Source organism: Camarhynchus parvulus, chromosome 1 (genome assembly GCF_901933205.1).
Source record: "Camarhynchus parvulus chromosome 1, STF_HiC, whole genome shotgun sequence".
NCBI classification, from domain to species: domain Eukaryota; kingdom Metazoa; phylum Chordata; class Aves; order Passeriformes; family Thraupidae; genus Camarhynchus; species Camarhynchus parvulus.
The window spans coordinates 31,729,003-31,756,708 of record NC_044571.1 but is presented as its reverse complement, the minus strand read 5'-3'; the positions used below and the strand labels follow the sequence as shown (position 1 = coordinate 31,756,708).

Genomic DNA, 27,706 nt, shown 5'->3' with positions numbered 1-27,706 from the left:
CCACTAGAAAATTTTAAAAAATTATGAAGTGCAGATAATTCACTCTACTTAACCACAAACCCAGCAATGACATACCACAAAGAAAATGTTCCTCATAGGCTAGTGGGGAAAGGTTAAAACCTTTCAAGTGAGTCCTTCATATTTTGAAAATTGTAATTTATACATTTAAACAAACAAACTTCATGTAAGAACAGAAAGGAGAACAACATGAACAGTTCTTCAGAGTCTTGATCTTGGTGGGGAGGTGTTTTGGATAAGTGATCCAGACTTCATGGAGTGACACCTGTACAGAACTGGAGGCAGTTGTGGCAGGTAGAGCTCAAAGGATTGCAACATTACAGCAGACTGATCTTGAACTTGGGATTTACAGGTCATAAGGAAAGGAAATCTAAGGAATCACCACATATAGAAAGAAAAGACCAGCTGAAGGAATGACAAGAAGAGCCATGTCTAGGGGGAAAAAAAACCCAAAAACTGTTATTTTGAAGCAGTTTCTGTGGATGAAGCCAGTTCTTAGGAAAGAGTTACTCATGACTGCTCAGTAAGACACAAGTTTTCTCTAGGACTGAATGATAATGACTCTGTTTAAGAGCAAGTGAAATGTGTTTTATGTTGAGCACCTGCCACAACTGACTCCCCCAGATTGCCTACTGGCCCATGAATATCTGGAAAAATAATAATACATGTTTCATTGTCTGACAGATTTTAATTTCTGTCTATTCAAACAGAGACCCACCAGGTCCAACAAGACTTTTTTTTCATCCAGAGAATGCTGAAATCTAAGTAAATATTTTAGTTACTCATCAGGAAATCAGTATTAATACTGCAAATTGAAAATTGAAAATGCTAATAAAATTTATGAAGGCGGCATTTAAAAAAGCATTCATAAAAAAACTCACTGGTGAACAATTTTTTCTTTACTCAGTTCCTTTTTAATATTGGTTTCCAAACATCAAGGCTCATCTGGACGAGAATGAATCCAGCAGCATAAGGAACACAAAGGTAACTGAAGCAAAATTTACCTTCTCCCTCAAACAATGTTCCAGAAAGAGATTTACATGATTTAGGATTGCGCACAGGGATGGATGTTAATAGCAGCACAAACCAATGACTCTACCCCACAGAGAGTAGGCCAAATTTTCCATTGCATTCAGGTGTTAGAGAACTGAAAGAATACATATTTTAAGGAAATTTCATAAAATATCTCTTTAAAAACACAAGTTTTAAGTTACTAGCTCAGATGATGGCATATATGTTTCATTTCTTGTTACTCTATTTTAATGACTAAAGTAATAGGGCACTTTTAAAAATGAACAGCATTTAATTGCAGGAATAACTGTGCATGCTTTATCTCTGTCCTGGAAGAAAATCTAGGTATCACCTGGCTGATGAAAAAGGATTTGTGTAGCCCTATCATAAGCTAATACTTCCATAAATCTCTGTACTCACTATTTTGAATTTTAAATATAACTTTTCATGAGCAAGTTGGATGCTAAACAAAATAAAAATGCCTGCCTTCAATAATGTTGATACTAGAAATTTTCTCATAAACCTGAAGCCCTGAAAAACTTATATGGCAAAGAAAGTGCAAGGGAAGATGCTTTCTCTTTCCCTTAATGACTGAATGTTATTTACTCTATGTACTCTAGAAAAGAAAATAAAAAAGTTTCTGCATTCAAAATACAGTACATTTACATAAAAAGACAATTATTAAGCATAGTATGGAGCTACACTTCAGGGGAAAAAAATCCTCTCCAAATGCTGTCATGAATATTTATTTTTGCAGCATTGATCAGGGCAAACCACAGCAGCCAGCCTAGCACTGAACACTCTTGGATTTACTTGGGCTTCTGAAAAGATGCATGAGCTTACCGCTTCATCAGCCATGGCTTCCAGCAGAGCTTCAGCAGAGCTGCTGTGGCTGACAGCTGTCATATGCTCCAGCTTCCAGAGCCATCTAACTGCAGACTTTACAGCACGCTCAGACACAGGAGTGCATTTCTGCTGCCACTTCATAAGATCCTGAGCAGCCCTGAAAATGAGATTAACTATAAATCAGAAACAGTGAGAATCATGCTAGCAGAACAAGAGACTGGAGCTCTGCTATTGTTACAATTCTTTTATATTCTTAAATAAGAATTACAGTATACCAAAGATACTAAATCTAGACTTGCAATAAAGGAAGCAGAGAAAAAATGAAACCATTAGAAAAATACTGTAATTTTACAAGGTTTTTTTTTTTGACATAACTGTTTCCAAAGTAGGATCAGAGGAGATAAAATCTTTTTTAAAAGAGTTCCTGATTCATAACTCTTCTTATCATAAAAACTCAATCAGGTTTTTAAAGTATGGGCATGAAAAAGAAAAGTGTATTCCACAGGTCTTGTTCCACAACTTGCCCCACAATCTTGGTGTCAGAGCACTTTTTTTGGTAGTTCAGCTGATCTTTATCTAGCCACCAAAAATAAAATTTATGATGCTAGGCTTTTTGGTATTTTAATTGACAAAAGACTGTAGTCTTAATGGAAGAACAGAAGTACAAAGCCAATCAGCACTTTTGCCTGTGCACTTGTACATAAAAAGGCAGACAGGAACTATAAAACCAACTGGTACCAGTATCTGTGATATTCCACCAAGAACTATTTTTAAGAGTTTCCTGCAAATCTAAAAGGCAAATACATTACCCAAGATTCTTTTAAAGTACTAATTTATATGCTATATTGTCTTTTGTTTCCATCCTGCAAAAACAAACAAATTGATGAACATAATTATTGTTTCAATTTTGACTTGGCTTTGCAGTTCATTTTTAAAGAAAAAGTTCTCTGTTCTCAAAAACTATGGAACCTTATCTGCTTTGGAAAATATCTTCTTTGGAAGATATCTACTTTTTCAACAGGTTACCCTGTGAATTCCCCATCCCTGGAAGCACTCAAAGCCAGGCTGGACTGGGCTTTGAGAAATCTGGTCTAGTGGAAGATGTCCCAACCCATGGCAGGGGGCTTGGAACTAGATGGTCTATAATGTCCCTTCCAACCCAAACCTTTCTGGGATTTGATTATTCTCCTTTCCAAATCTCAGTAGTATCACAATCTAGAGAATTAAGATAGGGCACCTGAATCAAACCTGTGCCTGGGTAAAATAACATTAAGATTCACCATGTAATTGCAAGTTAACATTGTGGAGCCAATTTTAAAATTATATTATGTAATTTGTGCATCATTTTTTTTCCACTCATCTATCCAAACCCAAGCTTACACATTCAAACTTCTCATGCATGTATGAGAATTTTTGCAGATAGGTAAAATTTGAATAGCTGCTTCTATTCTTCTAACTAAATGCAAATTAATTTATTCCTCTTAGGGAACAAGCGCTTGGAAAACTTCTTTTGTTATGGAAATCTACTATTGTTTGCTAGTGCTGCTACTGATTTCTGTGACCATGGAAATCTACAGAAACACAAATGGCTACGCCTGTGCCTATGGCACTTGGAGGAGTGCACATTTACCTGCAAGGCAGAAATCTGTAATGTCTAAAGACACAAGAATGCAATAGGTGGTCAGATAGAACCGCACTGTTTCACTAATACTGCAGCATCTGAAGGGCATTACTGCTGTTGCAAATCCTTCTGATTTTGTAGATGTGACAATATTTGTGTTCTGTTAGCCTTTATCTGTTCTTCAGGGTAACAACAGCCTTCTGTTACACAGAAGCGGCAACTTCAACATGGCTATGGGTAAAAATTGGTGGAAAATCTACAGATACTAGCACGACATGAACCGTGACAATTTCCAGTATAGAAAGTCCCTTATCCAAACATGTATAACATGCAACTCCTTTTTATTCTCCAGCAATGGGCCGACTTGGACTTCTTTGTCCAGCCTGGGGAGACCTGATTGTGGCCTTTCAATACGTGAGAAAAATGGGGAGAGTCTATTTAGTAGGGCCTGTAGCAATATGACAAGGGGTGATAGTTTTAAACTAAGAGAACCTATATTCAGACAAGACAAAATGAAGAATTTTTTTACAATGAGGGTACTCAAACACATGAGCAGGTTGCCCAGAGAGGTGGGAGATGCCTCATCCTTAGAAACATTCAAGGTGCAGTTAGATGTGGATTTGAGCAACTTGGTGTAGTGGAAGGTGTCCCTGCCCATTTGCAGGGGTGTTGGATGAGATCACCTTTAAAAGTGCCTTCCAACCCAACCCATTCTTGACTTTGATTCTTTCTGCTTACCGAATGAGGTTGAATCTGGAAATTTGTATCACCTGTTCCACAAGCACCATAGAAAGTGCATCCCGACACAGATCAAATTCAGTTGGAGCTGCAGTGCCAAAATCCAACACAATGACAATGCACTGTTCTTGAATCACTCCAAATATCTGCCGGCTCTCACTGGTTAACCATTCCATTCGCTGCTTATACAGCTCAATAGCTCCAATTAGACAATCCACAAAATGAAGAATCAGTTCTTTTTTGGCTGTCAGCTTTATTCAAATAAGGGAGAGAAGGAAATTGAACATCAAAACAAATAATACAAATGCAGCCCCAAGCTTAGCACAGCTGCATAGCTAGTTTGTAAGTGTCAGATATGCCAGCTAAGGTAGCAGTAAAAACGACCCATTTTCCCTCCACTGTTTCAAGAGCAAATACTTGACAAATGCATCTAAGCTATAAAGAAAAGGCACTGCATTTTGTCCTAATTGCTTTTCATAATCTTTTTATGTGAGCATGGGACAGTGCCAGTGGGTTGTCTGACTTGTCTGTCTCAAAACTGGAGCAATTAGAATGAGCTGAACACAGGCTAGGATGTAGAAAGGACTGCAGAGCAGATGGGTGAATAAACAAGGACACAGAAACTTTGTACCTTCTCAGACTAGAACTTTGACTGGCTTTTAAAAAAATTTTGCACCAATACAAGGCAGCATACGGTTTGGTTCTAGGGCCCTTCAATCTCCACCTTGTCTTTAGCATTTGAAAGGAAAACATAAAATGTTTCTTATTTGTACTATTATTCAATTAACAATGCCCAGCATTACAGGTTAACTATTTGTGGGTAGGTGCTTAGGCAAATTTAGTTCAACTAACTGGAATCAACAACTAAGACTTCCCATATCTTTTCAGTAAAGTCTGGATTCAGTATTAAAATTAAAACCAGCACATCCTCCCTATGAATAAGTGTATACACATTCACCATAGCCTGTGAGTCTAAAAATGCACCACAGATTTCCCCAATATCTCTGGCCCACGTGAGCTGATTTACTAGTTGCCTTCTACTTCTAATTTCCTTTCCTAAGTACAAAACCTTGGAAATACAAATGTTTTTAAACAATAACATTTCTCAGGGAGAAGAAATTTTGTGTGTCAGTCTGCACTCTTCTCCCTCTCATTTGTATTTTTCTGTGTTCTTTAATATCAGCTCAGGCCCTGTAATGTGCCTCCCAGATACAGAGTCTCAGGCAGTCTGCCAAAGGAATGTCGGCCTGGGAAGGAGCACTTAGAAATCCAGCTTCCTCCTATGACAGTCAGATTCATACAAAGTTTATTGCACTACACTGACCAAACTCCATCTTAAAATAAAGCAGTTTTCTTAGGATACTTCCTCACGTGTAGTAAGCAAGTGCAGATTTCCATTCCTCTGAAGGCCAGGAAACTTCTGACTGTCCAGCCTAATTTTATTCATTCAGTTCATACCCATTTATTTTTGGACTAGCATGCCTTTTAGCAGAGAAAACTACAGCTTCTCCCTATCCCTATAATTTGCCTTTCTGTAGCATTCAAGGGAAATAATACTACCCTTCTTCTGTCTTCTTTCAGGCTTACATTTCAGCATCAACCAAGCCCTCTTATAAGATCACTCCACTGCAGTTCATCCTACCAGCTCTTCTCAGAACCTACTCTGGTTTGAATGGCTTCCTCTAAGCCTGTAGTAACTGTATACAACATTGTACTCAACATCCTAAAGGAGATCTGACCAGATTTTATATAGTAGCAAAAATGCCTTTCCTGCTGCTCACAACATGTCCTAAGACTAAAAGACATTATGTAGACATTTCATACTGAATTAAGGGGAATAAAATGAGGGGAAAAGGCTTGCTGAAATGGTTCTTTACCCATTTTTAAGCATTGTGACATCAAAAGTGACTCTAGTCATCAGAAAAAATGACAAGCCATTTGCTTTTGTAAAATCTTTTATAAATTAACTCTCTCCCTTCCACACTCACAGGCACATCTCTTCAATCAGAATCCATTCTCTTAACAATGGGGTTGCCAGCAGCTGTTGCTAAGACATTCCTTAGAACATGAGCCTGGGCAGAGATCCAGCTAGCTGTCTCTGTAGAATAGGCTGAGCCTTTTGTGACCTGCTGGCACTAAGCAAAGCACTGCTTTGCATTGGCAATGACAGCGCATTTTGTCTTCTTATTTCAGTGTCCCCATTTGTTTTATTGATTACAATTTTATTTTTTTTAAGTGGTTCTGAGCATCTTCTCTTTAAGGGTTCCCTTTTTCAAGACAGGGTAGATGTTGCTTAGAAACTGCAATCATGTCTGGAGAAGATTTACTGCAATGCTGCACCAAGGCAAGAGACTAAGACTTAGAAAGGAAAAAAGATATCTAACTTTTCTACCACTGATAGTTATCGCAAACAGTTTGACAAAACAGAAGACAAAATTATCAAAAGATAAAGTTCTCACAAAGAATAAAAGTATTTTTTGTCATAGGAAAGCATTTTAGTCTCATGATTCTGCTACAGTGATAATTTCTAAGTACATATGGAAGGTACCACAAGTCAGCCACACTTACATTATACACGCTGCCATCTTGTGCTCTCTTGTACTGAGGAAACAGACCATCTGCATATCGAGAAGCCACAGGTTTCCCCAAGGTGGTCACATAATCTACAGTAAAATTTACAAAATATCAAGTTGCTAATCATCAGGACTACTTCAAACAGGTATTTTTTAGGCTGATGTGTATGTCATCCATGTGTGAGGCACTTGCATCAGTATTGAGCTCTTGACATTAAGAAACTTGAGAGAAATTCTAATTCTGTTTTTGTTTTATTTTCTGATTATATCTATGATGGAGCCCTGAGGCTTTCAACCTCTGGCTGCATCTCCTGCTGTCCTTGGCTGCTTTCCCTGGCTGGACCCTAGACTCGGTTAATTACCTCGCCCTGCTGCAGGACTGTATCCTGTTCAGTGAGGGCACTGCCTGGGCTGCAGTCCCTTTTTGCTCCTGGTTCATTTTCCTCCCATAGAGCAGCCCTGCTTTTGCTGCTTCCTCCCAGTTTAGTCAGAAGTGAGGAAAAAACCCACCTCTAATTACTTATAGGCCAAAAAGCTACACAGGACTTTAATTATTGTGAGGTTTAGGCAATCTCACAACAGGACTTGCAAATATTTGTCTGTCAAACCAAATACAAAATCTGGTACAGATAATGCTGTTCTCTTACACAATTTAATGGGTGCAGAAGTGAGTGCATCTAAGGAAAAGGGTGCACTCTGCACTTTCAGTAGCTAGAAATCTTCTCCAGGATCTCCACTGATAGGAAAACATTAGGGGTGGGAATAGTTAACGTCATAAAGCAGTTATCTGTACACCATGCTGCCCTGCCAAGCTAGTACATTCTGCTCCTAACACTGTAACAACTTTAACCCTGCTTAACAGCTTCTTCTTCATCTGCAGCATACAAGATATCAGGAACTGCACTGGTGATCTTTGAATGCCCCATGGACACAAGCCAGCCAAAACCTTAAATTATGCAACCTAGAACTATGGCAATACATTACAATTCCTACTTCTCAGGCAGCAAGCTGTTCAAAGAAAAGAATATATTACCATGCTCTGCAAAGCACCATTATGGCAGTGGTTAATAATTATTAGCAAACTTTTCCCCTCCAGCTGTCAGATAACTGCAAAGGAACGTTTTTCTATAGTCTGACTTTGCATGAAAAGCAGACTGAATTCTAATTAAATTTAACTTTTTCCTTAAAGCTGGATACCCAGAAATAATATCCTATTCTCAAGCACGTTTACTAACCCTGATGATCAATAGTAGATCACAGATTATGGCATGGCATACATTATGTCTGCCATCTGAAAGGAGACAGAGATCTTATCATGTGTTATTTGCAAGAAAAAGATTAACAGTCTCAGCAGCACCAGCTATTTCTGAGCGACAGCTATATTGGTGAGGATGTGAACTGCAGCCTAGGGTAAAGAAACAGAACAGTTGGGTAAGGAAAGCCATTCTCAGATCTTAAGTCCTTCTCATATTAAAAGGAGAAGGAGTTTCTCAGTTCTTAGAACTGGCAAAGTCAGCAACTGTGGATACAGCTTCCATTTCTGCCATTATCATAAGAGATGTGAAAATCTCCACTGCATACACTGAGGTGCAAAATGAGCGTGACTCTCTAGACTATTCGAAGTTGGGGGATTTATTATCCTATTATTGATTTGTCTTATACCTTTTCTGCGCTGGAATCCAATCTGGGATAAAATCTGTGACAGGGACAATTTGTTTCTTTTGAGACCATAACGCTGAAGCCATTTAGAAGAAGAAACAAGGGACTGTACATCTGTTCTCCACTGACCAACAGCCAGTCTCCTTTTCTTCTCTTTTGATTTCTTCTTGTGGACCTTGTGGGAATCTTCAGGATCTTGTCTGTGCTTTGAACCAAAGGCAACTGCTGTAAAGAGAAATGAGGGAAACACTACACTTATATTTTAACCAAACAATTTCAAAACCAAATGAGATTAATTTCTCCTTTCTTTACCTGTATTCCATGGTACTGTATATATGAACAGCTTACCTCTTGTTTTTTTTATACTGAATAATGTCCTTAATGTGGAAAGCTGCTCTCAGTCCTACACATCCACTTGTTGTTACATCTTTCTATTCATCCATATACATTCATTTTCAATTTATTAAAGTAAATGTCTCTTGTATGTTGAAACTCAAGCCCTGAAATATAAGTCCAGTTTGCCAAATGGCACTTCTTCCAACTCTTAAGACATCTCTCCTAAGTCTTAGAAATCAGAACACATAATAATTCAAAACTTCTCAGACCATCACTACATACAAATTAGAAGCATCATGCAATAAACAAGTATTTCCTAAATAATTTATGTTGAAGTCCTCCCATAAGCAATAGCATTGTCCCCAGGAAAAAAAAAAAAACCAAACTGACTTTCTTGCAAGGCTGGTGAAATTCCCTCCAGTCACATCACTTGCCTCAAGTTTAAATGATGGTTCTGTCAGTTTCTGCTCTGGGCTGTGATGGATCATGTGCATGGACAAGAAATCATGGACATGAAGGCCCAGGTTCCTTTTAACTTCTACAGGACATGGAACACACCTGTGTGTTTCATACGGTGTGTTCTGTATACGGTTTGCCATATGGTGTGGCCATATGGTTTGCTAGGCTAGCTCTACTTGCGTTTGGCAGCAGCAGCTCAGACCCCAGAGTGCTGAAGCGGAAATGGAAGCAATGACAAACAATAATGCCTCTGTTCTTCAGCACAGGGGTTCTACGAGGACTTTGGTATTTCCTGTTCATTCCCAAAATACTCTAGAGCTAAGCTGGCTCTAGTTGATTAAATACCCTTGCTGTATCTGAGTTTACTGTCTGTGGACTTTGGAAATTTCTGTACATTTTCCCCAGTACCAACATCATCTGGTGCGTCCCAGTCCTCCATTGCCCATATACCATAAACTGCCTGTAAACGTACTGCATATATCAAACCGGCCCAGAATACAGAGAAAGGTACTTCTGTCTCTAATGCCTCCAAAATAACCTGCAGCCTAGTATGGAATATGATCTGATCTCCCTGCTAAATTCAAGTATTATAACAACCAACCTAGTTCTAAAGGTTCATTAGATAGACAGCTCCACATTTAACACTACACAAAGGAAATGAGACTCATATTCAGAAATCATCTTTCAGTGACAGAGGGCTTCTATAAAGTGTAGACTGGCACGAGTTCTTTCACAGACATCAGTCCTACAAGCAGGACGCTGGGCTGGCATGCCTGTAGAGGCTGGCATTTTACCAGCCCTTTTTTGCTCTGTGCAGAAGCAGCAGTGACAGATGTTAACTCTAGAGAGAGGCAGGTGTAGGTTTGCAGCTGCTAGAGCTTTGAATACAGTCAGGCATTATTTATAGTCACTTGAACAGTCATTCCCAGTTTCCTTCCCCAGAAATACATAAAGGTCAGCACAGCGCCCCGTACACAGCCCAGGTTAGAGTGGCACAGCTTCAGAATGGCTTGTATACAGCCAGCATGCACACCACAGCGCTCCAAAGGAAACTGGAAGTTATCTAGGAGAACATGGAATCTACGCAAAAATAGTGATGAAATACTCACAGTCACTCCAGGCAAGTCTCTTAGATGGATTAGCAGTCATGATAGATCTCTTGACTGGCAGCTCCTCTTTGCTTTATTCTGAAACCTTGAGGAATCACTGTTTTAAAAAATTAAAATATTGCCATGCACAGATCAATATGAACTGGAGGCCAGTTCCACATGCCCAGCTAATAGTAAACCACAGAAGTATGAGATCAGGGTTTTCCACAAGCAAAAAAAATAATGTAAAAATGATAGCTACTCCCCATCTCAAGAAAGGCTGAAGTCAGATCTGACAGGGATCCACAACCTCAAAAGCGGGAAATCAGGAAATTGGTAATATTGTTTCCCTTCCTTCACCCCAAATCATCATTAGAAAGATCCAATATGCTAGAAAAATGAGTGTGGGGCTTTGGCATGCTGTTGCTTTGCAGTATACCTTACCTTTGCTATAATCCAATTTATGACTAAACCTGGGAGTATCTGAGATGCAGTTTTGTGCAGAGATTCGTAACTTTACATGTAAGACTACAAGATGAGTCACAAAGAAAAGGAATTATGTGTGTGAACTTGGTATAAGGCCCAAGTGTGCATAAGACACAGCAGTGGAACAGAAGACAAAATGCTAGACAAAGCAAGGCAGTATACAGTGGCTGAGTGTATTGCTTTGAGACACCAGTGCTTTGGTTTTTCTTTTAGTAAGTAAGATGAATAAATAAGAGATATTTATGAATCACTAGCAGGCCAGCTGTTAGCCGTTGCCATCAAGCAGTTTTTCCCACAGTAAAGCAAAAACAGGATAAATATCTAATCCAAAGACTTAGCCATCTCCCTCTTACTTCACTGCAGAATGGAACACGCTATTTATTTCTCTTATATGGGTTTAAATACCCATATGGAAACATATAAATCATTCCAGTCTTTGTCTTGCTCATGAAGAAAGAGATGAACAGTGTGAAGGGCAAGGAGGACTTAAAAAAAGTAGAACTCTGCATCCCAATGCCCCAGGTGTTGTGCAGCACAACTCTTGACTAGCCTTGGCATCAGGGCATTAAAAGGAAGCCCTTGCCACAGGGGAGCTGTAGCATACAATGCCTATAGTGAAAGGCCACAGCAAGCCACAAGGTTCGTGCCATTTTTCTCTCTACAGAAGTATCATAGTACTCTCATGGTAATAGATAAGACACATTCTAGCATGCATCAGAGAATGAGTCCCAGGTGCTGTCTCAATTTCCAGATGCCCAGAGGTATGGCAACAGATTTTCCCTGGCCTTAGCCTCCAGCACCACCCCCAGCTGCTTGTGAACAACACCTGGACGTGAAATGTTAGCTCTGTATGAAAAGGAGCACTTGAAAACAGATGAAGCAACTTCAACTGGAAACATTGAGTTTTATCTCAAGTATTGGAAACAGTGTGCTCAAAACCAATGGCAGCTGGGATAACCTTCAGCCCAAGATCTGAATCCAAACAGGTTATTTTCAAAAGGTGAACCAGAGTTCATCTGGGCACCTCTACCCTTTCTGCTCCAGCCAGTGCAAACAAACTGCTGAAGCCATAATCCAGCACTGGCTCGGAGTGTGTAGCATGTGTGGGTGCAATGCTTGCTGAAGCCATCCCACTGGGCTGCCCCTGACAGGCAGGAATGCCTTGGGAAAGCCCACACGCCTTACAGGCCAAGAAGCTGCCCTATACCACCTGAAGCACCAAAAACCAGAAAAAGGGAGTGCAGGGGGCTGAGGCTGGTGGCTGCCCACTGAGGAAATAGAATCATGGAATCACGAATGGGCCAGGTCAGAAGAGACCACAGTGCATCATAAGGTCCAATTTCTGGTCAAGCAGGCAGAGCTTTCTGCCAGAGCACATGGCACAGGATTGTGTCCAGAATGTTCCTGAATATCTCCAGGGAGGGAGACTCCATAACCTTTCTGGACAATTTGTTCCAGCGCTCAGTGACTCCCACAGTAAAGTTCTTCCTCTTATTCAGGTGTAACTTCTCGTGCATCAGTTTCTGCCATTTGCCTCCTGTCCTAGTGATTGGCACCACTGAGAAGAGCCCGGCTCCCTCCTCTTGGCACACATCCCCCCGCCCACCCCCCTCTCTTGAAATATTTATACACTGATGGGGTCCCCTTTCAAATAGGGCAGAGGTGTCACAGCCAAACCACAGCGGGGCCTGAGGAACAGGGGAAGAGCGGGACAAGGGCCAGGGTGAGCCCCGGCCACTTCGCTCACCGGCGCTGCGGCCTCGCAGAGGCCACCTGAGGCAACTGGCCGCGTCCCTGTACACACCGCATGGCAACGGGCGGGGAAGGGAAGCCGGGGCCTCCGGGGTGAAGGACCACGGCTCGGCGCCGGCCCTGCGCCAGCGCCGAGACCCGACTGCCGCTGCCCTGCGGCGGGACCGGGGCCGCCGCCTGAGACGCCTCCTCTCCTCCCCCAGCGCGGTGGCGCCCGCCCGGCCGCCCTCCGCCCTCACCTGCCTCCAGCCGCGGCCTCTCCGCCGCCTGCCCGGCCGCGCTCGGAGCCGCTGTGAGCCTGGAGACCGCCCGGTTGCTACGGCACGGCCCGGCCTCACCCCGCGCCGCAACCACCGAGCGGCGGGAGGGACGGCGCGAGGGCCGAGCTGCCCGAGGCGTGGCGGGACGGACATGGGCATGATGGGCACGGGCATGATGGGCATGGGCACGGGAGGCTCCGGGGTCACTGTCCCTGACCGTGCCCCTGCCCCTGCCCCTGCTACTGCCCCTGCCCCTGCTACTGCCCCTGCCACCGCCCCCACCACCGCCCCCACCCTGCCCCTTCCCCGGCCACTGCTGCCGCGGCGAGACCGATGCCGGGTAAATTCATCCTCAACAGGCGCCTGCACAACGCCGTGCACTCATTCCTTGGGGAGCCAGAAATACGCAGGCCAACTTGGAGAGTTACAGAAATCTATATATAGAGCGTTCGAGCCTTCTGGTCTCGTTAATTCTTAATTTAGGCTAAGCCGTTGACAATATTTATAACAAGAGCAGCCACGCATGTCCTTTCTTTAAGTCAGAGGAACAGTATACACTGACTGGGGAGTTGCTGTGCTCACACAATCACAGAATCAGTCAAGTTGGAAGGGACCACAGTGGCTCATCTGGTCCAACGTCCTCAAGCAGGGTCAGCACATTGCAGAGGATTGTGTCCAGATGGTTCTTGAGTATCTCCAGTGAGGGAGACTCCACAACCTTTCTGGACCATCTGTTCCAGTGCTTGGTCACCCTACAGTAAAAATATTCCTCATATTCAGGTAGAACTTCCTGTGCATCAGTTTCTACCCCTTGCTTCGTGTCCTGGTGACTGGCACCACTGAGAAGAGCCTGGCTCCCACCTCTTGGCATCCCCCCTTTAGATAATTGTATGCACTAATGAGGTCCCCTTTCAGTCATCTCTTTTCAAGGCTGAACAGGCCCAGCTCCTTCACCCTTCTCCTGGAGAAGCCAAAATAAAAACTCTTCTAAAATATGTGCACCATAAACCTGAACTTGGTTTTAAAAAGCTCCTGTTGACATAAGAAAAGCAGAACCCCAGGTGTTTATTTGCAGTATTTGGTCTGTAAATGCTTGTGAGCCCAGTTTCCAGCTGAGAGACAGATAGGGCTGAGATTTGTGCTTTACCTGTTTTGCTCTGGTTTACTGTGCAATCACAGAGTAATAAAAGATCTGTCACTTTATAGGATCAATGGATCAGCCTTACCTACATATTGATGTTCAGATGGAAACACACACCCACAGGCCATCCAAAGCATTGGCTTCAACTCTCCAGGACTGGTAAACAGAGACAGACAAGAGAAGTTCCTTATAAGGCATGTGGTTGGGATGAGAACATGACTTTCTGGAGCTCCAGTTTCTCATACCAGGAGTTTAAAGACTAGCCTAGGCATGGCAAATGATTTGGGCTTGCACAACTCTTCCCCTGAGGTATAGAAAAGGCATTTATTTCTCAGGCATGAAACAGTTTCCCATCAAATCATTAAAAATAGTAGAACTGAATGTTCTCAGGATCCTTTCAGACACCATGACTGCCACAGTACAAGCTTCTGTAGAGACTCATATTTTTGGGGGAAGGCTTAAAAAAATTCTCTTGAAAGTGTAAGTGGAATGGATTTGTAAGTGGGTGCCCAAAAATCAAACTCGTCATTCTCTTGATTTGTAATGCTGCTTCCAGTGAATTTTTTAACCATCACTCAATATTCCTCACTCGGGTAATTTTTTATGCATTATACAGAAAAGCTCCATCCATTGTCATGTATAAATGTCTGTAAACGTTGTAATTACAAGGTGTTTTTTTAAAGTGATCATATGTGCTCAAACTTTCCCTGCATAGAGTGTGCCAGAAACCTTCTCTTGAGGCTTGGCTGCACTAAACAAAATATGTTGCAAGAAAACATTCCTTAAAATGCTTTGAACTGCAGGGCTTATAGAACTGCCTGACAAGCCCAGGGGCAAAGGCTGACAAATGCAAAGCTACTTCTGGCTCCCATGGGCTTTGTAATCTACTGGCTGTTGTCTCTTAGGTGAAATTCTTAGGAAAATAAAAGCTCTCTGCATATCTCATAAACATTGTTCATGTGGAAGCCCTGCCTTGGCCATTGCCAGCTCTGTAACTTGTGAAAATGAGGAATGTATTCTCAGATGCTGCCTGCTCAATGAAGCAAGGCTGAATAATAAAGGAGGTGGGGGATCCAAGTAACTTCGAAGTGGGAATTGACTCCTTGTCCATTGGGATGATAAAATTAAATCTGGAGCCATTCTGTCATCTGACCTTTAGGCTGAATGACAAAGTGATTTTGATGGGTGGAAACATTATGATGTCATTGTAACATGCATCCTGAGATTGCATGAGCAAGAATGGCTTTGTTCTGACTGGAGTACTTCTGTACTTCTGTACTACTGTAAATATATTTGATCAGTTTTTCTTATGGATAAAAATCAGAATTCTCAGCATTTTCTCTCTAGTAGTGCTTAGAACAGGCAACTGTTGGCTTGTGATTTATGATTACTCCTTTTGAACCAAAATAAAGACATAATCCACTCTTCTCCTGTCTTTCATTTAAAAAAAACCCCAACTCTTTAACATAATATCTTATTTCTTTTAGATAACTAAAACTACATTTAACATAAACTTGAAAAATTTCTTTATCCATGCAAAGCAGTGTACATGAAGCATCTAATCTAACTGGTCATGTATTAATAGGCTTTCTCTCTGATCCTACACAGGATCAGTAGGTAAGGGTACTCATGGCACTGATGCTTATGGCTATGATAGTACAAAGAATGAAGCTTCACCAGGAAGTTTAATGCTGTCACACATCCTTCCCCAGAGTGTCATGCTTCCTGTTGACTCCCTTTCAAAGAGAAACAGGAATCAGTTGCAAGGGGTAAGGAAAAGAACAAAAACAAGCTGGACCAAACCTGGGTAAATGCTGTCCTTACCATTGTTTACAGTGATTGTCTTTAAAAAACCCTGCATACACCTAAAAACAGTTGATCAGCACAGAATACATAAAACATAAAAATATCATCAAATAAGTAAAATACTCCTTTCAAATGTATGTGGTTCTCAACCCTCAAGAACCTCCTAAAAATTGCTAACAAAAAATCCTTCAGATTATTTAGGAGCCAGAGGTAAATCAGCCATAGAAGAACTGCCCCTGTCTGACAAACTATAATAGCTGTAGGACTAAACTGCTAGCCATAGAGTGCTAATTAAAAGCTGGGCATCACTTGTAAATGTCTAGTGCCCATGTTCAAAAATCTAGTTTCAGGCCTTGAGGAAAGAGAGTCATGTTTCCAACAGAAGCCAGCAACTGGTTGTCCTCACCAGCCCACCCCTGTCTTTGAGCTGTGCATGTCTCCTTTACTTAGTCATACACCACTGCTTCCTGAATATACCAGGGCAGTCTTGAAAGAAGCATAGTTGCTGAATATGCATATACTGTTCTTCAGCTTTTTTTCCAATTTCTTCTTTTTACTTTTTTTTTATTTATACTTAACTAGAATTGCTTCCAAACTGAAACTTTTCCATCCCTATGACTTTCTGTCTTCCAGTCACCACATGTAGCATGGCCAGGTATTAATGGAGGTGAACTTGTCACTGAAGAGGCAATGCTACTTGGAATAGTGCATAACAGATCAGTCAAAATTTAAAATAAAAAAATAATGAAAAGATTGTAGGACTCTATAACCTTTGTTTTCCAGACAGGCACTGCAAATCAAGGTTTGCCACTCCCTGGTACCCACACAGTGTTTGTGTCTTCTGGAATGGAGGATGAAAGACAGAAATACTGCTGATTCCTTATTGCCTTGCGGTGATATTGCCTTACCTAGATCACATGAATTTCTTTCCAGGTAGCCTGCTTGCACAAGCTCAAAAGCATGCTAGCAGGCACCATGCCAGTACTCGAGGTACTGTACTGAAAGAAGAATGAGGCATTCAGCTCAAAGCTCTTGTTTTTCCCCAAATCCATTGTCAGTGATGTTCTTCTTCCCGATTTTGGAAGTCACTCTTATTTACACTTTGTCTTTGACCTGAGGGTTTCTTTTTAAGAAGACTGGAAAGAACTGATTTCATCTTCCAGTAAGGAATTATCTCATTATTTGCCATGAAATTTTTTTGTCTTTCCATCACAGGATGATTCTAGTTAACGTGTGTAAAAAAGTCCCTGCCTACTTCTACTAACATCCACCTGCTAATATCCTTTGGTCTGTGAACCCCCAGGACAGGGCCTGGGGGTTGAAACCCAGTAGTTTATCAAGGAATGAGTAATACAAATACAGGTAAAGAAGCTGGGAAGCACAGAGAGCAAACATGGAAAAATAAGGTGGTTGGGTTTTTTCCATGCTAGTACAACATGCAAATGAAGGAAATTAAGGTGGCCATTAATAACTCTAGTTTTGAAAACAAAAAAAATTCTTAATTATGAGAAAAAAGTGAGGATCTGGAACAGACTTAAAGCTAGAGTATTGGTGGAACACAAGCTGCTTAAAAGATAGAGGTTAATATAAAAGATAACAAACTGACCAAGAAGGTCCTGCCCATTCCTCTATTTTTAGGAGTAGGGATGCTAAGTGCAAGGTAGAAATGAAAGAAGATAATGAGGCATAAATGGAGAGACAGGAGGAGTGAGAAAATGAATGAATGCATGAGTAGATTAATTTGCACTGGAGGGGAAATTTTCAATGGCATATTTGAAATAAGAGCATGTAAAAGCCTTACTAAAATTTGCTTTGGGTTGAGACACTCATTTTGCACCATCATAAAAACACTGAATATGGAGAGATGTTTGGGGCACAGCTGTGACAGTTTACGCTGAAGATGCTTCAATTGTTTGGTACCAGAAGAGTTCAAAAACCAAACAAATATTCTGCCAACACATTTAAACGCCAGTAAATAGCTTAGCAAGCTGAATACACTAGGATGAGCTAAAGATAAAAGTTCATTCTTTCAAGGCAAGATGGAGAATGAACAATTTCCCCTAGTAAGGGAAGGTTTGGTTTATCATAAGAACTAGGGAGCAACAGTGATAAAATTGTGCAGTGGTTTGTGCAAACCACCAGACTGACTTGCCTTCAAAAACTCCAAAGTCTTTCAGGCAGCATCACGTGTGAAAGGGTAGAGAGGTCATGTGTGACGAAGTTATCAAGATACCTCAGAGTCTCTGGGATTCCAGCCAGGTTGGAAACAATTTTTTGATAATATCTAAAGGCTGTATTTAACTCAAAGGACATAGATTTATAATGGTACAGTCTTTATGAAAGTCAGGTGGTTTTATTTATAAATATCTAGAGCCACATTGCACTCACTGAACTCTACCTGCACTGGGACCCCACTATTCATACTCAAATCAAATCATCATGAAGGCACAAGGAATTCTGCCATTGTATTTTATTTTCCTAAGTGTGTGCCAGGGTGTTTCATACATTTCTGTCACATTGTCTGCCTTCTGTAGAGAAATATGTATTGACTAGAAATCCTTGTTACAGTGACCAAGCCTATGAGATTAGGAAATGTTTGGAATGACAGAAAAAAAGCATTAATTGTTAAAAACTATTTTTATAAGAAATTGCCCATCTTGTATAGCAGCTAACAGAGGATCTTCACTGCAACAGCAAATAAAGGTGGTTATGTTAAGATTTCTAATCAAGCCTAGACAAGAAATAGTGTAATATTGTTGTATTACTGCCAAAACTATGGAAAGCAAAGACGGGGTAAGAGAAGCAGCAACTGAGGAAAATAAAGGCAAGACCCCAAAGTGATGGCTGCTGCAGGGGGACACAGTGTGATGGCGAGTGACAGGAGGGCACAGATGAGAACAAGAACAACAGGAGGGGGGAATCAGTGGAATGGGGGCTGACTCAAAATATCCCACTACCATTCTGCAAGATACATAATGTTATGTAACAATAAATTCAACATTTTAATATACAAATGAAAATCCTATATCAGTAAGCTGCTTCAATATAGACCAGGTCGGACTTTTACTGTGGACAACTGCAGACTCAGCTTTTTCTTGTTTAGGTAAAGTTGATGTGGATTCCTCTGCTTGTCAGGCATTAAATATACAGCAAAGGACAGTCCATCAGTTGAAAAATTATCTAAATAATTTAAATACTATTACTTTCATGCAGAGTATAGTACCATGGTGTTATGAAAAGGGATAACTGGAGGTGAGAATTGCAGGTGGAATATTGCTGATCACTTAAGCCTATAAATGCTTAAGTGACTGCTGCTATGACTTCAGTCACCTATGACATGGTTGATTAATCAGGGCCAGTCACCTGCCCTCCTTGGCAAGTCAGTGGAGAGATGAGTTAGCCACCTCCCCACACCCACGTGTGCTCTGGCTGCCCAGGCTGAGTGTGCCAGCTTGCCCCTCTGAGAAGGAGGGAGTGCTTGCAGTCTCTCCAGTGTTAGAAGTGGTGGGAATGATGGGCAGATGTGGTCCCACCAGTGGGCTCTGCTCTGTGCAAGGGGCCAGGCAGACACCCCTTCCTGTGTCCTGCCTGCTTCCAGAGGCAGTGCCCTGTGCTGCAGCAGCAGAGAGCTGCACTGTTCACCGTGCCCCCACCATTCCTGTCCCCACCAGCCCTCCACAGGGCAGCAGGGAAGATGGGACAAGACTGTATAAGGGCCTCGAAGCTCTGCCAAACCCAGGATGCTGGGAGTTACATGACAAAATGAAGTCTCAAAGTTACTGCCTAAATCTTAAGCTGAGATTGTAAGGCTTGCTGACACAAGGGGTTTAAAAGGATTTGTTTCCATTTGTAAATGTAGCATCAGCTCAACAACAATCACTGAGAGATTTACAAATACCAATCCCAAAAGCAATGTTTATACGCAGTCACTGTGTTTATACTGAGAGCTGTGTTTTCAACAATAAAATAATTACCTTCATTCATGCTAAGGGTTGTTTGGCCAAAAGCAATATATCATAGACGACAGTTCTTTACCTAGCATGATATATGTTGGACAGTTATTTCATTTAGAAAAAAGTGGTGTATAATTTCCAAAATGTCAGATATAAAAGGGGTTTTGTCTCATTGGCAGATAACTAGACTTTCACATGGTATTTTTTACATTAGATTCAACAGGAGGCATTAAACCTATTAATGCCATATTTTAAAGCATTTTACTGTCTTTTAAAAACATAAAATAGATTTGGTGTTGATAAAATCCCACACAGCATTTTGATAATACAGGAAAGAAATATGTTAAACAATTAAGACCTGTTTTTCACCTTTTAGTTTTCATATATTTCCTTACTACATTTGTGATGAATATGTTACTCAGCATACTCTTAGGCAGGACTTTGTTTATAAAAAACTTCAACTCTTTTCTCAGTCTAAAGGATTTAAAAATATTTGACTACCATTGAACTCATTAAGAAGAGATCAGTAACCTCAGTGTATTCTAATTACAGTCTAAGCACAATTAAGATAATAATTCTCAAGTCTAAAAAATTCTTTACAGCATAGTTTCATAAATATTCTACAGAGTTATGAAATAATTAATAGATAACAACTTTCATGAAGTACTTGCTGACATTTTAATCCCAAGGTGTCACTGTGGGCAGGACCCACCTCTCAGAGATAGTGCAATTGAGACACTGCCTGGGTGATTTATAACTTGGCCCTGGTTCCTCCTGCTGGATTGCTACAGGATGTCCATGAAAAGGACAGTGACATGCCCCATTCTGTAGTAACCATCAAAGAAGCTGTATTTAGTGACATCTGCACTATGGTCCTCCAGGTAAGCATTTTCAATGCATGTGGGTTTAGAATAAGGAAAGAGCCAGAGAACAGATTCTGGAGGGAATGTTTCATTATCATCAGGAAAGTGCATTTTGCAAAGGCTTTGAAAGGCAATTAAAATAATCAAGACAAAAAAAAAAAGAAAAAAAAAAGAGAGATTGATTACATCATGATTGAAGAACCTGCCGACTAGGCTTTTTGTTTTAATCAGTGCCTTTTATTCCTTTTCATCGTGGCTGTCAGCTTCATGCCACAGAGCAGGAGCTGGGATGTCTGCTCACAGCTGTCTTGCTGCATGGCTGGCAGGAGTTGTTGATACTGAGCTGATATTGCTACCTGCCTTTGGGAAGCAGATGCATGGGTATAATTATACTAATTGTGGATTTTTGCCCCTCCCACTTTTCCCATCACTTACATCTGCAGTACTTTTATTGTAAATGAAATAGTTTCATGTCACATTAATTTTAATTTTCCATTATATCCCCCACAGTTGGTGTGTGTCTTCGTAACTCAGGGCCCATTTTACAGATGACTCATGTAATGGTCAAAGTTATTAGTTTGTTACAAAGCTGCCTGCAATCCCAATTTTTACAGTGCTTCTACATTGCTCACAGACTTACAATCTGGAGCCACTCACATTGCTTATTAGTTGAGCAAAATAATTGGAAGTGTTAGTGTAACTATTGTTTTATAGGGCCCTGGGCTATGGCATTGCATGCTGGAGATTCAGTGGAACCTCTTGTCCCATCTGGGTGGCTCAGAGCTCCCAAGCCAGCCTTTGTCTGGGCCAGGAAGTACCTTTCTTCATGAGCAGTCCCACAGGCTGTGATGGAGCCACTCAGGAGGACATCCATGCCACATGAGTCACAGCACCAGAATGTGCCCCTTAGGTGCTAATTAAAGTCCATTTCACAAACAGGAATATACTTCCAATTATCATAGTAGCCTTGGAATGCACTGTGGGATCTGGAGAAGAGCAGACGCTATTGCAGAAAAAAAGTACTTGGGGTATTCAAATGACAAGGCCCTCGTGATTAGTCTGTGTTGTTGTATGAATTATCCCACAATACCTCAGCTCCAGGTTCAAAACAGATGCTTACGTGAAGGTTTTTCCAGGACTTCCAAGTCCTGGCTTCTCAACAGTCCAAAAATCTGATGAAATCAGACTTTTTTAGTTTCCTTCTCTTCAGCTTCCCACGTCACTGCATGGTAAAGAGCCAAGACTATTGGCTGTTCAAAGAAGTTGAGGGAAAATTTGTAAAGGACAGACAAATATGTCATTCAGAATGTTGTCCTGGGGAAAAAAAAAATCCAAAAATCTACTTCCATGGGCAACCTCAAGTTTGTTTTTTGTTTTGAAATGACTTCTTATTTTGGAATTTCACTTGGAATAGATATTCAAAGGGTCTGCCAATTCAAGCCTCTGTTGTGATTCAGCTATTACTTCTCCATAAAATGAATAAATTTATGTCCTGTTTCATAATTCTTAGAAGTTTATCATCAATTTATCATTACCCTTCTTCGTCATTTCTCAAATACTATCCAAAGCATTATTCAGGAGGGAAATAAGTAGACAGCCTATCTGAAAGACTATGCTGAAGCCTGAGATATTTATATACAGAGAGATACTGGGGCTTCTTTTCTTCTACTTTTTTTATTCTACTTAAGAAAATACTGTGATTAGCCCTTCCACCACTTTGCACCTAAAAGCTGTGAATCCCATATTAAAAAATCCACTTCAATAAGAAAATCTGTGCCATCAAGTGATCCCCAGTGCGCCCAAGACACTTGCAAGCAGTAATCATATCAGACTCAATTTCCTGTATTTCATTGCCTTTCAGATGCACTTAAATTCTGTTTGTCTTGAAGCAACCTTGCAATGAATATTTATATTAAGCTGTGATTGCACACTATGTCCACACTTTGTGGTCTGTGTCAGCAAAATAAAGGGTCTCAATGCCAAAGAAGGCTTTAAGTTCAGCCATAAAAGTGAGCACAAATACACTCCAAGATGTAGGTAACTAGCAAAAGGGTGTTGGCCCTTACAGTTCATATTCTTTTTGTGACAGCATTTGTTTTGACAAGTATTTAAATAGGCATATGACAGGTATACCCAACTGTTGAGTACTTTTCTTTTTCTGGTATCGTCACAGTGTCACAGTGGTAAGCATAAAAAATGCTCTTGCCTCCAAAAGCACACAAGGAGCTCTTTAGTAAGCTGCTACAGAAAGTCCTGCTCTACAGAAAGTCCTCCTTTGACTTCTCAGTAAAGTGTCCTCTCAGAGACCCCATCAGTCTTCCCCTTTCAGGTCTTCCCAGAGCAGTCTCAAAGAAGTCTCAACTGTGGAACACAGTTCCTGTTCCACCTTTGGACACAAAATATGAACAAGCAGCACCAAAATGTTGCCAGAACATATCTGGTTTGGAAAACATTATCAGCATCCTGGAAACCAGAATACAGGACGAGCCAGTCTTTAGCTTTGATTTAACATATAGAACTGAGGGGTCATAACTGATGGGTTGAATGAGGATCCATGAGCAAGATAAAAACGTATTTCACCCCTTCTGTGCTTGGATGAATCTGCACATATAGCAAGAAAAATAGAATTCTTTTTCAGTGCTTCAACAGAATCTTCTGTTTCAATTATTTGGTTTATTTTATCCTGTGATTTCTATCACTCCAAAGAAATTCATTATTGGAACACACAACTGTATCATCAGAACTTTTTGGGAAAGGAAGAGATTGATAAAATTAGTAAGAGATAAAAGAAATGTTTAGAAGATGTTCACATCTGAGAATGAAGAACTATTACAAAAGCACAATGTATATTATCTATTCCTGAAAACGTGCACAGTCGATGACTCTGCTGAAAGAAATGAGAAAATATAAGCAGGAGTGACTGTCAGCATCCCTGTGACAGAGAATGTCAGTGAGAGGTATGTAAGAGTCTGCTTTGAGGCAAGACATTGTGTTTGGAAGATCATTCCTTTAATTTTGAGAGGGGAAGCCAGGACTACAGCCCATTTCATTATATTGTGCTGAGCTATTGTCTCCTTTTTACTTTTTACAGTGTCCTCTAACACTGGAGTTTCATGAATGGAAGGCTGCAGGAATTGCATTCATTTTTGAAACTGGCTACTGAGGGACGGTGATAATGAGGGCTGATAGGAACAGCTGGAGAAAATGGCTAAGATGTAGCAATTTAATAGATTTTGTGTAAAAAATAGCATGGCACTTTAGAGCTCCAGCTCTTGGCAATTAGTGAAAGTGCGAGGTGATTATAGCTCTGTTATAGCAGAGGTCTTCCTCTCTCAGTAGTCCCAGGTTACCATTCAGTGCTTTCACACACCTGCAGTACTGTGCCAATTACCATCCTTTGCAAGGAAATCCCTTTCATTTGCATTGAATTAGGTCATTGCCCTGCTGCTTTTCCCACAAGCACAGGAAAACGTCTAGATGCTTAGAAAAAGAGGGGAAGGACACTTCTCGTTTCCCAAAGCAACAGAGGTGGGTCAGTAAAATACCTGAAAAATGACACTAAGTGTAAAACATTTCTGCCCTTCTGTTTTCTTATTCCACTGATCAGAGCTGCTGCTCAAAGAAAAAACCTGCTCAATATAACCAGAGAATGGAAGACAACAAAATATATACAGCTACATATTAACAAAGACAAGCTGAGCAAATTAAGCCAGAATTTTAAAGCTCAGCATAGCCTCCCAAAGGTGGCTTCCTCAAAAGAGTGGCTATGGTGGAGGCTGTTTGCATGCTCTGCCATGGGCTTGCAGAAGACATGTCTGAAGTCCTGGCTATTGGGGTGGTGTCAGAAACAGGAGCATAGGGCTCCCAAATAACACAGCTTCTAATCTTGCCAAAGTGCTTTAAAAACGTGAGGCTAATCTCGTGGCAGCATGAGGAAGCAGGTGTTATCTTCTGCCCAAAGTCAAATGACTTGGGCAGCTGCACACGTGGAGTCGCCAGAATAGAGTCAGGCAGAGAACACAGAAAGGTTTTTTTGAATATTTCTCTATTGGAACCATCCCTAACTGCAGAACTTGTTTCTTTTGTCAAAAACTGAAAGGCAAAAATCATCGTGAATGCCAGCCAGCGCCTTAAGTGCAGTCCCTTAAGTGCAGTCCCTTCTGTCACTGAGGAACACCTAGCATTTAAGGATTATTTTACTTCTAGTCAGGGCTTGTTGCCTACTATGGCTTCAGCCAGGCTTTCCACCGCAGTCTGTGAAACTGGATTCATATTACTATGAAACTGGCAGTGGCACAAAATACTTTTACAAATCAGAAAAAAACCTTTTCCAGCTATTTTTGCCAAGCAGGGAGGAAACACCAGCAGCAGCAAAATGTCTGCTTATGTAATCAGCCTTAGTTAACTGGGTCTGGGTGTTCATATAATTGGTTTAAAATATTTAATTAATGTTTATAAGAACCTCCCACAGCTTCTTAGTGCTCTGTGGTGCACTTAAGTTGCCCTTGGTAGATCAGACTCTAGGAGAACAGCACCGTAACTGTTCAGGAGAGGGGGAGACTGACAAATGTGAAAAAACCCTCTGTATCACAGTTTCTTTGCTTTTATTTCAGCTCCTGTTTTACAGCTACCTCGCTCAAACTGTTAAACAGCAGCTGTTTTCTTACAGGCACCCAGCAGAAAAGAGACTTGAAAACATATTACAAGTAGATGAGATGGCCTCAGGGAGCTTCCTCCATGCACAAGGGGATGCCATGGAGGGACAGGAGACAGTAAGGTATTGTCATAGATATCACATATAAAAGGGCTGTGAGAAGTGCAACCTATTGACATCAAATCTTAATCCTCCTGATAGGTTGGTAAGATACAAAAATTTGTTGATTTTCAGTTTCACTTCATTTTAAAGTTGATGAGGCCTTCTTAAGCTGTTGCACTTGCTTGAATGAATGCATTTCCCAGCCCAGTAGCAGTAGTTGGAGCAGAAAATATCTCGTAGAAAAGTCTTTCATTTCTATTTTGAAGTTACTTGTGAAGGAAAAGCAACCTCTGGCAACTTGTCCAGGTGTTATTTTCCTTCCCCGATTAAAAGATCTGTCAGAATGACACTGAGAAGCTAGTGCTTTTTTTAAACTTAAAACATTGCATCCTCCTTCTTGCTTATTACTTTAATGGCATTTTCAAAAACATTGTATTTCTCTCTGCATATTCTCATCCTGTGAAGACCTGTGCAAACTACACAACTGTCAGAAATGACAGGAGCACAGCTGAAGTCAGCAGTGATAATGTCAGGCTTTGCATACAGAGTCCCATTTTTAAACTTTTGCTTTGTTGAGAGGGGAGGGGGGGTTCCTGTGAGTATAATGAAGTGGTTGTTGGCTGCTTGCTGCTAATAATTTCTTATGCAAATTTTACCTAAGATTGTACTGACAGTTCTCTTATAACCCCGAATGGAGAAAATAAAATCAGCCGCACAGGGAAAATAGTTCATTATTAAAAAAAAAAAAATAAACCCCCTTGAAAAAAATATAATGTGTATATGATATGTCATTTACATGTTAGAAAGCATGAAGTCACTTTTTCCAGAGAAACAGACATATGAAAATAATAATGTACCAACTGGAACACAGCTCTTACCCACTGAAGCCAGAATCTGTAGGAACCTGAGGGGAGATCCCTGTAGCTATCTGTGTGAGCTGGCCCAGGCTGGGGTTTCTGAGCAGCAGCTACCAAGAACCTCAACTCTAATCCTGCTCTCCAACAACAGGACAGCAAAATTCTTGTCCTATAGTACAGCAAGGAAATGCTCATTTCAAGACCTCACTATGTGACTCACGAAACACTGGAAAACAATACTCTAAAAAATGTTTATTTAATCATTTAATCTTTCTGATAAAAGCATTGATGATTCAGTCATTCATTATTTAGTCCAAAAGTGGATTAAAATGTGCCCACCACTGAAAAAAACCCAAAGCTTCTAAGCTAGTATCAGTAATAAGCAATCCCATAATTTCTTTCAGGTCTGAAAATATATGTGCTGCAGACAAAAAAACCTTATTATAAATGTTAATTGGCTTAGTATAGTTAACCGATGTGTTCTGCAGCATCCTCAGAATTTAAATTCTGTAATTGAAAGTCATAAATTAAATAAAATCAAGAAACGCATTTTAATTCTTAATCCCATTATACATGTACTGTATTTTAAGCATGAGGAAATCTGAAGTTCACAGTAGATGTTGAATGAATAATCAGATCTGGAAGATACAATTTGTCATAGCCACAGAATTAGCTTGGTGAAAACCAAGCCTGACAAGTTAATTAAATAAGTCTGAATATACTGGATAGTTTGAGTATATGCCAGTATCTATGTTGGGTTATTTTTCGTGGTGGTTTTTTTTTTTTTTTTTTTGTTTTGGTTTGTTTTGGTTTGGTTATTTACATGTAGAAAGAAATAAGAAACAAATAAGAAAGTCTACAGCTTATGGAACGACAAATCTTGACCCAAAAAAAACCCCCTTAAATATTAAATAACTAGTGGATGAAATTCTTCATGCTTTTTACACAAAATATCATTCTCAGAAAACTCAGCCAACACTTAAAAGAGTATTTTCATAAATGGCTTGACCTTACAACCCTTTAACCTGATGAGTCATTCCAGATCATGCTAAAGCTTACTCATGAGGAAGAGTGTAATTTTTGGATCCTTCGCATCTGACGTCACAAAGTATGATGCAAACTACCCAGGAGTGAGAAAACTACGCGCAGTATCAGGGTGCTGGAATCTCTTGCTGGAAGAGATGGAGCTTTTGTGCTCCCTCCTGGGTAGCTCCTGCTCTTTACTGACTACCACCTCTAGCTATGTGAAAAACAGCTCGAGTGGATCAAATGCTTGCAAGATCCACCATAAGTCTTCTGACTCCTAAAGGGCCTGGTCTGGCAATAGGCTGAGTCTGCTCCAAACTGGCTGTGTATCTGCAATCCTTCATTAATGGGGTTTTTTTAGAGGGTTGGTGTTGCCAGGAACTGCCTTGCCAAACATTATGTGAATGATCCTTGCCTTCACAAAGATGGTGAAATGTGTGTCTCCTACCCTCCCTCC

The 27,706-nt window shown here is 40.7% G+C and overlaps 1 protein-coding gene across 1 annotated transcript in view; it reads right to left on the bottom strand.

Moving 5' to 3' along the window:
* VWA3B (von Willebrand factor A domain containing 3B) overlaps positions 1–12,900 on the bottom strand; it is a 62,005-nt gene extending 49,105 nt beyond the window's left edge. The window contains 6 exon segments of the mRNA XM_030961755.1: positions 1,873–2,032; positions 4,235–4,485; positions 6,803–6,897; positions 8,470–8,691; positions 10,371–10,467; positions 12,827–12,900. Of these exon segments, the coding sequence (XP_030817615.1) occupies positions 1,873–2,032; positions 4,235–4,485; positions 6,803–6,897; positions 8,470–8,691; positions 10,371–10,410 (768 nt within the window). The 5' untranslated portion in view covers positions 10,411–10,467; positions 12,827–12,900.
* Between the last annotated feature and the right edge of the window lie 14,806 nt (positions 12,901–27,706).